The sequence below is a fragment of the Colossoma macropomum genome, unplaced genomic scaffold (genome assembly GCF_904425465.1).
Source record: "Colossoma macropomum unplaced genomic scaffold, Colossoma_macropomum, whole genome shotgun sequence".
Lineage (NCBI taxonomy): Eukaryota > Metazoa > Chordata > Actinopteri > Characiformes > Serrasalmidae > Colossoma > Colossoma macropomum.
The window spans coordinates 18,106,640-18,120,723 of NW_023494792.1; the positions used below are offsets into that span (position 1 = coordinate 18,106,640).

The 14,084-nt window shown below is 41.4% G+C and overlaps 1 protein-coding gene across 1 annotated transcript in view; it reads right to left on the reverse strand.

The window, feature by feature from the left end:
• Nucleotides 1–14,084, reverse strand: part of znf609a (zinc finger protein 609a) — a 112,170-nt gene that overhangs the window by 71,396 nt on the left and 26,690 nt on the right. The window contains 2 exon segments of the mRNA XM_036576354.1: nucleotides 4,920–5,309; nucleotides 5,311–5,795. Coding sequence (XP_036432247.1) covers nucleotides 4,920–5,309; nucleotides 5,311–5,664 — 744 coding nt within the window. The 5' untranslated portion in view covers nucleotides 5,665–5,795.

Consider the following 14,084-nt stretch of genomic DNA (forward strand, 5'->3'; position numbering starts at 1 on the left):
ATTAAGCTGGGTAAACTGTTCTTTCAAAACAGATTTAGTTGTCCAGAGAGACGAGTGTGTGGTAATAAGCTACCAGTTTAATGCTATGGGTGGAATCTTTCACAGACTCTTGACTAAACAGACAACAGAAAACCTTAACGAAAGCAAAAGTCACCACAACTGCTTTTTTTCAGTCTCGCTACAGTGTTTGAAAGGTAGATAAGGCTAGATAAAGCTCTCTTATGTCTGTCTTATCCAAATACCTGTATTACAGTGTAACAAATGTAGCTTTAAATTCAAGTCAAATTCATATTCAAGTCACAAGGTTTTTCATGGAAAATGCATTTTATCACACATGGTGGGTCAATGGGTTTTCTGTTCTTATCCAAATATGGGGAAAACACGTCAAAATTACTGTCCGTGGTAATCGACGATACGATACAGATGCGGCAGATAGAAACTGGGCTGAAAACGCTGGATGATCCTCCTTTATGAGAAAAACATTGGACTGTAGTCTCTTCATGATAAGGAGCAGCTGTCTCGGTGTGGACACCGCAGTATCACCTAATTCATAGCTGTGCTCTGAGATAAGAACCCGAAGTCAATTCAATGAAATTAGTCTGAGTGAGAGTGTGCCATTCTTGCGGCTGTCCGGCAGAGAAAGCCAGCGTAATCCGCATTCCAGTGTGACCGGGCAAGGTTTCTGCGGGGAGAGAAAGCGGCCGTGCCGACAGCTCGCTCCACTCCAACTGCACCATGGGACACAGAAACCATAAACCGCTTTAGAGAGAGCTGAAAGGCAGGTCTCCTTCCCCTCCCTGTCACCCGATAGCATCCGCTCGCACCTCCAGACCTGTTTGTTCGGGCCTTGACGAGGGAAGAGATTTCGCGTTTTGTTCCTGCCGCTGCCACTCCTCCTCTGATGCCCTGAACAAACCCCTCTGTGCTTGTTTAAGCAATGTGTCAGAACACAATAGCGGCAGTCAGAGGCAGCTGCGAATGGAGAGGGCTGGTGGCAGAGTCTCGTGAGAATGGCTTTTTCCCATGGGGAACGGCTGAGCTTTCCTCTGTATCGGCCATTCACTTAAACCACTGGGAATGGCTATGCACAATGCTTTGAGCTGACAGCTACACTTGGCCCTAAAACACAAGCAACCTACATTTAGGCTTTTGTGTCTTATGTTATTAGACAGCACGGATTCAATGCTTCTCAAACTACCCCAGGAGACATTCAAACAATGGTCAAAGCATCATTAAAAAAAAAGGAGGAAACCCATGAGCATATTCAAAGCTAAATATGGAACAAAAACATCAAGACAAAGCAAAAGCAAGACACAACCACATCCTCATTCAAGGCAAGGTTCATTTAGCAAAGGATCAACAGAAAAGAGCTAAAACCCTTTCTGAAGGCAGGGTATTTCTTTTTCCACTTTATTTGACTCACCACTGAAAACGAAACAGAGCAGAGGTCCAACAACATTACATTTCAGGGGTTCCCAAAGGAGAACAGGGTTGGCAGTGGGAAGCAGTGTGTATAGCAGCCTCCAGTTCTTGGCAAGACAATATCACCTAGATAAACATAACCACCAATGTGGAATCAGCCCTCCTTACATTTACATGTACGCATCTGGCAGATGCTCTTATCCAGAGTGACATAACATACTCATGTTACAGAGGAAGGCTTATGTAGTGTTAGGAGTCTTACCCAAGAACTCTTATTGGCATAGTGTGGTGTGGGGAACTAAACCCACATAGCAGGCGGTGTCACTACTACACTACCCTCAAACGCTCCTTCTTGAAGAACATTAGTCATTTTATTCCAGCAAATCGCAGCCACATTGGGCATAATAACCAAACAAGAAGGTTGGGTGGGCTAATCAGATAGAAATTCATGTGTTTAGTATGCACACCCACCAATGTAGGCCACAGTGTATGTCCTGCCTGTTAGATCCAGCCTTTACCATAAGCCATTAGTAGGGCTGGGTATTGGCAGCATCTTCATATTATGATTCGCCTCACAATATACGAATCACAGTAGAACACAGAACACTACACACAACATAAGCAAATCTTTTTTGTGGTTGTTGAACAGGGTCGCAGTCAGTTGTCTTAATAGCTTGCAAATCTCAGGATAGGCCCAAAGGTGTGTTCTGTTGTCAGAGTACTTTTTTTACATTGCTGCAGATGGCATGACTTCCTTGCACTCCCCCATAAAGAAGGAGATGCATCCAAACCCAAACACAGATGCCCTGTGCAACAGCAGATTCGTAAATATACAGCCGTGACAGTACTAACTCATGAATGACTCAAGAGAGTTCACTATTTTTCATGCTGCTATTTTCAAACATTGGTTAATATCAGGTAGATCTTTCTGCCGACAGACCAGCGCCAGGACCCATCAAACAACTGTATTATAAATACTAAATAACACTCAGTTATACACTAAAATGTTGAGTAACAAGACGTCCTTGCCATTTTCTGATGAACTGGCAAACTCAAGGTGACTTGTATAGAGACTATAAACCTGGTAATCAGATAGAATAGAACATTAGAAACAGCACATTATCACCTTCCTTTCCAATACTGATACTGAAAACTTGAGTAATACTGATCTGTTATTTCTTAATTTTAAGATGAGCATCTAAAATCACAATAAAAGTCCGCATAGGAAATTACACCACAGTGTGAGCGTGTGCTCCTTTAAGATTTATTACACGTCTGAACCAGATTTATTCTTTTTTCCTCTTCTCTATCTGATCCAGCGTTTTCTGCTGATAAGCCAAATACTGATACCCATTGATACTGATGTGCCATGACTAGTAATTACCACTGAGGGTGGAGAACAGCACCTTTTAAATAATAAAAGTCTTGCCAGCTATCTGTTGTGGTTGTCTTATTGCTGGACTACACCAGAAATTAGGTAGGAAAGTTAGTTTTTCTGTTTTGTTTGCTGTTTTGGTTCTTTAAAATCTCACCTCTCAGCTACTACAGCAAGCCTGTTGACACTGCCAGACAGTGTGACATGACATTTTGATGGATGGTCACACTGCTGTTTGACTAAACCGCACACTGTGTTACACCTGCTTGCCACACACCTCGCACAATTCACTGCATACTGCCAAAAGAATACATTTGGGATTTTTCTGGAGCTAGACTGACTTAGTTCAGTACAGATGTTTCTCGTCATACATCTGAGTATTTTATGTTTTCCACTGACTGTCGGCTCACATTCTTCAAGTAAACTCAATGCCAATTTTTTTCTTGTTGTCGGAAAAGTGATGCGATGAGAAGCTGATCATTATGTGCAACAGACAACCTTAGCCTCATGAGCATTAAAAAATCCCACTGGCTGGTAACTGCGTCTATAAAAGTAGAAGACTACACTCACAAAAAATCTGCTACCGGGTCAAGATACCAGACACTGACCCTGGATCCTACTTTTGTCACCAAGGCTCACTACCTTACGAGCTACAGTAATGCCTGATTCTAAGCTGAAGAAACATAGCCCTAAAATCCAAACCTAGAAACTGTGAAGCTATAGACAAGATTATAAGGCAAAGAATACCAAAAGGCTACATTCCTGCTGTGCTAACCACCACCACTAGGAAAAACACTAAGCTCTGCAAATATGACCGTTCAGATCACAGACTGAACTCCTAGCACATTTCAAACACTGCATATTAAGCAAATACATCTACACCAAGGAGATCAACAGTATGAGCTCATTGTTGTGGTAACACTATAACAAAATTCTCCCATTCAGAAGAAGCTAATTCAAACTCCAATGCTGCAAGCCTTGTAACGGCAAACCTTATGTACACTGCTGTCTGTCCGTCAGTCCATTTTCATAAATCCCTCTTGGCAATATAATCTGCGTCACTGAATGGAACATGAGACAGCCGTGGTAAGCATGTCTGTCTCTCTTTAAAATGGTTTGGTGCCACAGGGAAAGGCAATCAGCAGGGTGGCAGAGAAGGGTCTTAACTAGCCTCTCTAACAGAGGCCCTGAACTCAGGCAAGTCCTCTCTAACCTTTTTTGAGGAATACCCAAATAGTCTGTTCCTGTAGCAAACTAATTCGCTTTAGCAGTTATAATAACACAAAGATTTTTTTCTATTTTAATACATTTCTTAAGAATATTACATGACATGAATTTCAGTCTGTCCTTTCTGGTGTATGCTGGATTCATCAGATTGAGTCAATAGAAGATATTCAGAACTTTGGTTTAAGACTGCTGATGTTCATGTAATGCTAATGTGACCAGTTCCCAGTTTACCAAAAGTTTATAGCAAATTACAGTGCATCGCTAATGTAAGAAAGTGACAGTACAGCTAGCCTATGTCCATTTACTTTGCTAATGAACTGCTTTCTGTAGCCATGACCAACATTACCACTAAACCCTGATGAGGTCTTTATGAGGAAACACAAAATCACTAGTAATTGTACAAGTGGACATTAGCATTTCATTTTACATGACCTACCAGAACCCGGGACAAACTACAGCTATACTGATAAATCTTTATTCCTTCACTTTTCAATTGTGTCCCATGATCACTCTGATTCACTAGAAGCAAAACAAACGACCACCACCCGTCTAGGAGGAGGGCTAATCCCACAGCAATATTACATTGCTAGGTCTTAACCAAAGTCACTTGCTCATTACTAAGCTCCAAAAAAAGCACCAAAGCATGAAATTGTCTTAAGGGCAAATTCTGAACCAGTGAACATTTCTACATCCCAATTCAAACTAAATTTTGAAGCACTAAACTTGTTTTTATTCAGGCCTCAAATTCTCCATTTACTTAGGAGTTCCAGAAGAACACAGTCCTCAGTGTCGACACAGAGAAACCAATTAAAGGTGAAGAGATCTAAAGCTCCCACACAGTGAAAAATACAAACAGCAGCTTCACATCAGCTGAAAAAAACAGCACACTACTCACCTTCTCGCTTTTTACTTTCTTCATGTTCCTACAGTCGTTATTATCCATCTCCTCAGGTTCACTTTTAATAGACAGAGGCTGAACTATTCCAGCAGTATCAAGGGCAATATTCCCAATTTGTTCAGCACATGATAGGTCTGTGTTTTGTCTCCCCTCAAAGGGGGTACTGCGGGAGGGTCCTAAGGTCAGTACAGGAGCTGCTGTGTCCTTTTCTGAAGTCACATTTCCACTTGGTACTCCTTCGTTTTTGTCCTTTTTGCTTTTGCCAGATCCCCCGTCCTTGTCCTTCTTTCCACTTGGAACATTGCGGGAGTTCTTGCTGCTTTTATCTGCACCTTTGCCTGTGCTGGCTAACGCTGTGGAAGCTGCGCCTGCAGCTGGCCCAGTAACCCTCACTCGGGGTACGCCCCTGGGCCTCTTTCTTGGCTCCATCTGGAGTTGAGGACTTGCTAGTATCCTTTGAGTTTTTATTACGTTTAGATTTCGACTTACCATCCTTGCCCTGGGCAGGAACCGGGCTTACGAATTTGATATTTTCCGGTAAAGCTGCTACTGCGCTAGGAGGTGCTGCCATTCCGCCTCCGTCCTTAGTGGCAGACATCTCGAGCTTGTCCTTCTCTAGGTCGGCGTCAAGGTCGATGATCAGATTGCCAACACCAATGTCCCATTCATCTCCGCTGTCATAAGTGTCCACCGCATTCGAGTCCACACCTTTCCCGCCTGCAGTGCCACTACTTAGGGACATCTTATTGCCAACGGCCCAAGCGTGCCACAGGGTGGTCTGACCTTCTCAGACGACTGGGGCAGTGAGGATTGCCGTTACAGTAGCCTCAGGGTTGTCTTGGTTTCCCCTTCCCAAAAGCCCACATTTTTGCCCTGGAAACAAAAACAAAGCAAAGAAAGCTAAGTAACAGCATAAGTTTTATAATGGCTTAGTTTAACAAAAAACTGCCCATTTTAGATGAACAGCTAACTAATTAAAAGAGAAACAACAACGAAATGAAACCGAATCTACACATAAAATGGATATCGGTATTTTTATTTTTTACTGGTAGATTTTTGTAACTTTTCTTAGTTGCCATGCATGTTTAACATTAAAAGGTCTGCAAGAAAAATTCAGCTATAGATGTCAATCATTAGGAAGCTTTCAGGCAAACAAGTGAACATTACAGTTATATTTCCCTTAAGTGGTGAGTTATTGCACTTAATTGAATGTCTACGAGTTAAGAAAAATTATATGTAAACACTGAAGTCTGGAGAGACCATGAAGTATTTTCTGGACTGTTATCTTGAGAAAATTAGTTAATTATCTTGTTATCTAACAAAGTTGTTATCTTGAAATAAGTTAATTATCTTGTTTTCTCAAGATAAAGTTGTTATCTTGAGTCCACAAGTTAATTAACTCATTATCTCAAGATAAAAAAAAATTCAGAAAATTATAACAGCTCATGGCCTCTCCGGACTTCTGCACTACAACTCGCATGGGATGCATTATATAGGAGCCAAGCTGCCACAAAATCCAGCAACTGTCCAAAAACCCACGTACTCAGTACATTTTAAAACAGCGTAATGTGTGATGAGGGTGTGCCTTTTCTTTTTACACCCTTTTTCTGCCAATGAAAGAAATTAAGTAGCTTTCTCCATATGCAAATGAAGAGTGCAATATTTCAGATATAGGTTTCTTGTTCTGTCCAAAGCCCTATTTGAACTAAATTATTTGAAAAATATTTATTTGCCAAGGTCCTGCAATTTAACTGAATACCAGTGAGATCCATGATTTTAGCCTGTATGACTGTAATGTCTATAGCTTTTACAGGTCTGACAGGTACTTCCTATAATTCCCAATAACCCTCAGTAATAGTAGTCCTGTTTAAATCCACCTCGCACACATGCAACAACAAAACTTGCTAACAGACAAGTCTCTGTGCTGTGTTGTTGTTATAGACTGTCTCATAACACCGACATGTAGCTATATCCAGGCCCCAGTGTTTCAGTCTGGACTGTGATAATTTGGACAAATTACATTATTTATCCCATACAAATAGCCCAGTCACGTCAAATCAAATTACACAACCCCCTCTAGTAAAACAAATCCAACTTGAATATTGCTGTAGGAGGACTTTAGTTAAGGGAGGCATCCTGAATAATCTTACAAAGATCTATCATAGACTGACGACACAATACTAATCTGATACCAGCTTGCAGACAGAACTGAGCAGCTACCATCTCCTCCAAGCCCACTGTGATGCTCAATGACCCAGCTTCAGCCCCAGCAGTGCCACTCACTATCCATGACTGAACAACCGCACAACTACAATGCTCATTTCAGACGAAGCACTGATCCTTGTCCTCCCTGACTGGGAGGACTTGTTTCATCATTTATTGTTTAATATAATAACAATGCTGTGAATTTCCCATTCAAAAGACACAGAACTGAGTCTCAAACTCAATCAATTTGAGCTTGACAGCAGAAGCTACTGTCTGGCAGTGTGTGAGCTGTTCTACTGATAACAGAGATAACCTGATAACATTCCACCAATATCCAACACCTATCTGCCAACTGAGCTGGCTCTTCCAGGTGCATCAGCAGAGATGAAGTTATTAAACCTGAGTAAAAGCAGAACTGTGAAAGAGAAGGCCAAACATGTTTAATTGGCGAATCTGTTTAATAATAATCAAACGTACTGCCAACAGCTCGTTCGGCTAGTGACACTCTGAGAGTTCAAACTAGAATATCTGACAAAACAGATATTTCAATGTGAAAAATAGCCGGTTGAGATTGTTCTCAGCAATCATGCGATTGTGCTTACAGCTGAGACAATTATGGGGAGCCCTCGGTGAGCCTAAGGGTAATTGCTTTCATCACAGTAAGAGCACGTTTCACACTGAGCTATGACAGACAAATAAAAGAGGGAAATAGGACAGAGACGTTTCATGACTACAAAACACAAAGTCTTTTCTGAGGTAGATTAGAAGCCACCATGTATTTATGAAAAGTTCTCAGAATTACTGTCAGACCACAGCAAGAGGAAGTGAGAACACTCTATGTGATTCTACAAGCTGTGACAAGTGCCATCAAATCCTCCTTTCCTCAGGTAATTTGACAGAACTACGTTTAATCAGAAGACTGCAAACCGATGATTCACTGTGACAGTCTGCAGATTTGGGCTAAAAGAGCATTAGATATTTCACTTCATTAAGACACCAAACAGGAGACGTTCCATCCACATTTCATTAGAGCAGGAGGTACGACTTCAATTTCATTATACCATATATCAAGTAGACATTGATTTACACGTGCTCTTCTATTTGGCTTTGTGTTTACAGTCATAAAATGTGTCTTTTCCATTCCCCTCTTATTTGTTAAAGGTGATAATGTAAAAGACCTAATCAATCACTCTGAGATGTGTGAAAAGGTACAGTGGAAATAAACCGATTTCTTATGATTAACAGTGGAACCCAGTCAATGAAAATTTCACTTCTGTTAAATGGGAAAATGTATTCCCCATTTGTAAAACAGCCTTTCATTCGGATACAGACAAATTGCTCTGTATCAGACAAGCTCTCACATTAATTATAAACCGCCTCATCAATTAAAATGATTAAAATTGATAAAAGATGAATACAAACACTTTATCTACTTTCAGAGTCATTATTTCAAACAAGCTGTAGAGCGTACAACTTCTCAACTTCTATTCTAAGCTGGGACTCAACAGTTAATGAATCAAACAAGCCTGGAAATGAATGCTGAACGTTATAGGAGGAGAGCTGTCATGTTTAATTGAATAATACGAAACAAAAAATATCAATCCAAATTTCAATTACAAAGAAGGGAGACTAATCCAGGAAAGCAAACTGCATGCTCAGTGATGGAAATGTTTTGTATAAAGCATATCATCATTGACACTGGCCCAAGCGTAAGTGGCAGTTTGTCTTATTGCACATTCAAAGACATTTGTGGGTTTAGGTTATTTATTTACTCATATTTGTAAAACTAGCATCCGCATAATCTGCAGTTCTATATTTACTCAGACATGGACAAGATCTGTTTGCACAGACTACATGTACACAGATTAAAACACTGTCTGTCTATATCATTCAAATTTGTCAGCATATCTTAACACATTTCATGTTAGTATGCCTCTATTATGGTTTCCTTTCCTGGATTTCCTTTCCAATAAAAGCATAAGTGCAAAAAAGGAAGCAAAAAGCTTTAACAGGCTTTCCCATTCAGGCCAGTCTGTCACATGAGACTTGCCCTGGACAATGAATGTTATTTTGGCTCAGAGAGAGAGGGAGAGAGAGAGGGAGAGAGAGAAACCCCTAAAAAAAAAACCCAAAAAAACATTCCATTACCAAACACAGCGCAAGGGCGCAACTACTACAACTCCTTTGAAAGTAGCCATCATTCCCTTATTGACCGTGATATTGAATAAGCGATATCATTACCGTTTGAGGCACTTCCAACCAGTTCAACAGAAGATCGCAAATCAATGGGGGAAAAAAATAAATAAATAAATAAATAAATAAACAAACATAAGCAGAAGAACAAAATAATCTCATTTTAAAACTTCAGTTAACAGGCTCAACAGAGGATACCGTTCAAGATACCTTTTCACAGCCCTTAAGGATGAGAGTGGCTTTCAGGATCCACAGCAATGTGAAAAGAGGAGTTTTAGACAAACAGCACTTCATCATGAGTATTCTTATTTTCACAGCCACGATCCAGGATTTCTAATGTAGGCTGATTTCTGTTACTACCAGACTTCTGTCAGGCCTATATTCACATGAAAACGTCTAACAGATGCTTTGTTGTCCCAAACATGACCACCCCATCCCATCCTGAGCGCCAAAAAGGTCTGACTATTGTTTATAAACAGCGCAATGATGGAAACTGTAGTTCTAAGATACATCTTGACAGCAGACAGATGGTCAAAGATGAATGAAATTAGCAGAGCTCTTATTTTTATAAAATATTTTGTTCCATCTTCCACATTGTATCCTCTACTGAACTAAACAGCTGAACACTAAGACTATGTAATACCTAAAAATCTACCTCTGAGACTCTCAAGTCTATTTAATATTTCTTCTGCCCCTTAAAAGCTATTAAGAAGGAGCCCTGTACCAAGCTGCATCTCAACAGTAAATTGTAAGTGATAACTGAAATGGATTATGCCAAACTTTAATCACGTCCTGTCTAGGAGACCTGCAGGGCACGATGACTCATTAGTCACTATTAATAATGTCTCATAAATCCTGCTCGTGGAACAAGCTCTTGAATGCATATGGCAGCAAACATACGTCTAGTATGTTACTGCCAAACGGTGCCATAGAGGAATACACTAAGGGTTTAACAATTTCAATACATTATCAAGAGAAAAAAAATGAATAATGAAAAAAAAGTGTGGACATTTTAAACTGATTCGCTGATACAGGCCCCTTGAGAGGGTCTCTAATTTGCCACCTTTCATGGATGCCAAATTCAACAATCAAAACTAAGCATCTGGTGCATTCAATCAGAATAAAGCGGGCGGAGAAGGGAAAGGGCTTATACTATACACAGTGCTACGCTCAAATAACTGTTTTTTTTCCCTGTTGTCCCTTATAAATTCTAGACAGTTGTGAAATAATCCAAAAAATTGCATGTTGAATCTCTAGCTTAGAATCAAACACCGCATCAAAGCTGAAAATGTGTTATCATTATCGTACTCGCTCAGAGCAAGTCACTGGGAAATCAAAATGAAACAGCTATCAATACTCTATAAATAGTGATTGCATGGACTTGTTCCGTTCCATTTGTAAAAATGAAACAAGTATTACCTGCTACATCACTGACTACCCACTAGGACAGAGCTCACACATGGAGAAACTAATTCCCATTTCCCCTTCTTCGAAGATTTGGCTCTGCTTCCGCAGAGATTGCAGAACTACAGCAAAAATATGCCTCCTCCGGCGCCACAGATCACTGCACACCCACAAACATCCCCTTCCCCGCTCCAGCAGCACTTCAATAGCTCTGGAACAGGTTGTCCTCTTCATTACAGGCACACATAAACCCCAGCGTCTCAGTGTGCAAGCTACTGGTGCCCTTCCAGGGGCTGTAAATAACGGCTCTAAACTAATTTAGCTCTCCCTGCCACATGCCAGGGAGCGGTGGGAGAGCGCAGGGAGGAGAGTTAGCGGAGAAGCTGCTGAGCAGACTGCCTTCCTCTGCTCTCTCCTCCATCCCCCTCCCCACACCACACGGGCCTAATTAACACAGGCATCCACGGCGGATGCCCCTGCCGCATGTAAAAACGTGAGCAGAACGAGAAAGGAAGAAAAAAGCCAAGCAGCTTTGCAAACACCTCGCAGAGATGAAAAGGCTAGCGATCAATACCTGTCTGCACCCTCTGACGATTTTCAAAAAGAAAAAGCTTGTCTATTTAAAAGAAAAAGAAAAACGATGCTGAAACGATAGCACTAAAAACTGAAATCAAGTGCCATTACACAAGAGGGTTGGCAACCCAGGCTGCAGAGAGCTTTTTCTCGCCTTCGTCGTCTTCGCCGCCTTTCATAGTTAATTCCCCCTTCGCTGCAAAGTAATTGACAATCTCTAATAAAGAATGAGTTTCAAAGGCTGCTGGCAGGGAGGGAAAGTGACAGCCTGCTCTGTGTAAATCAGCTCTCTCTGAAGAGCTCCGGCTGCGAGGGGAGGGAGCCTGAGAAACGTCCCCTCGCTTAGATTACACACTGCATCAGATGAAAGCGCCCGCCACTTGTGTTTTCATCTCTCCCCTCTGGATTGCTCTCTCTCTCTCCCTCACACTGCTTTTGATTCACATCGAGTAGTAGAGAGATGTGGGAGCAGACACGAGTGACAATGGAGGATTTATCTGGAGCTCATGCGCTGAAATGATGACACACTGAGCAGCACGGATGGCCTCTTGCCTCCCGGTGCTTCCCACATCTCTCCGATTGAGGCATCGATCGCTCCGGTATTGACGTAGCTGAGCTCTCGTGCATTTTTTTTCTCCCTTCCTCGCTTGGCAGATCAGCCCGGGAGCTGTGCCTGCATTTCTCAAGCACTGATTAGGGCAGGAAAGCAGCTCCCAAATGGCCATCCAGCTCAGCCTGCCAACCTCATGACTTGCAGCGATTCACCACCAGCCAATTCAAACAGAGCCTACCTCCAGCAGCCACATTAGCACCCATGAGGAGACATTCGATCCCAGCAAAGAAGAAGAAGGGACGACGCAGCTGGCCAGGACGAGCCTGATGGGATAGGGTTGCCCTATCGCACTACAAAGAGAAGGCGGCTGATACTCTAGCTGAGGCTGACCTACTGTGCTACCCTTCTCAGCAACAGCAGAGTACAGCTTTTCAACAGGGCCAAACCGACAAATAAATGGCTGGCTTTCGAGCACATTTATTCACCTCGCAAACAATATGAAGTGGAAATGTATTTTCAGCACTGAAATACTAATAGCATTGATAACTACTGTGAGCTGCCTGAAAATTAGCTAGGTCAGCCTTTGAGATGGTACTGAAGATGTGTTTTTCCTCAGTTCTTTTAGAACTTGGCAAATAACCACCAGCATTTTGAAAGAACATTATTCAAAGATAGGTTATAGCTGACTTCTAGCTGAATCACCCCGACCACATTCAAGCACAATGTACACAGTTCATTAGACTAGGTTAGCTGATATATTTTCAATGTGCAAGACAGATCGTCAGAGTCTGGTGCATTTTGTTGCTCAAGGTGCCCAAGAAGTGTCTGTTTTGGCAAAAAAGAGAAATCTGACTGACATGCAGAATGATTAACAACAAGTCACTGTTTTTGTGAGATGTAATGTGGTAGACGACTTGGGAGGGAAAAGTGCTACAACAAAAATTCATCCGTAGGGAACAAAGTTGCACACGTCAAAACATGAGGATCTCATTTACTAGCTACTACATTTCAAAGAAAACTCGAACAACCTTTAAATATGTGATACTATCAAATTCACAAACTTTTTTCACTCCAGCAGTTACATTTTGCTCCCAAAGGACCTTCACAGTGCACAGAGCATACGTTTTTGCGCAAAAAGCATAAAACTGCTTCCAAAAGTTTGTTGTGCTGACTAGGGATGTGAATTCTGACCAGTTTTGATTTTTAATCATCAGTTAGAGTTAAACTGATAGCCAGCTAACCGCAGAGAAAGACGACAACAACGACAACAACGACGACGACAACATCATAAAGGGGAAAAAGATGTCTTCTAAAATTAGTGCAGGGCTGTAGGTTTATGTTTTAAATGACTGCAGGTTAAAATTTGGAAACGTGATATTATTCAAAAATAGTCAAAAGAAATCAGTGAGGTTTGTGTCTGATCAGTAACAGAAGCTGCCTCTTCAGATGAGCTAATGAGCCGACACTAAAGGGTACAGTGTTGGATGCTGAAGAGGACTTGCCTGCTTCCATATGAGATCTTTCCTCCGCAGTGGACTATGTGCCAACATGTTACTTTATCAGAGAAATGTACTGGCCCTAGCCAACATCAGTTAGATTAGATGGCTTAGTTATCAGAAAGCCACGCTATCTCTTTAACAACATGTCCTTGGCAACAGGCTCACACGCAGGCACTCGTGTTTCGCAGTATAGAATAATGTACACATTAGCAACAATTTCACATTTTACTGAACTGTTAATGTGGGTGTCTTCTCATATTGAAAAGTAGCACCTGAATAGTGACTTTAGAATGTGAATACTGGCACTTGAATGGTTAACCAAGTACTTGAGTACCTGAGTATCCAAGCACACCTCTAGTGAAAGAATTCAGATAGTTGTGGCCACTTGCAATAGATTTTAAACATAAATCCAGTACAGCAAGAGCACATTCATGTGCACATAAACAGCACATATTCAACACTGCATAAACTACAGCTGTACCGTACTATGAAAGTCTTCATGTGGCACAGCTGGTAAAAGCACACTGGGGTTTACCACACGCAGTTTCTGTTTCTGTTTGTGCCAACAAAACAGAACTGAAATCAGAAAGCTTCTTAAACATTTCAGCAATAATCCCTTCAGAATTATTCTAAACAGAGCAGTATCAGTGCAGCATTACCTTAACAAAACGTCAAAAGAATGTGCCAGCCATCACCCACCCTAACATTTTTTAGCTGCCTGCACCAAAGCAGCTG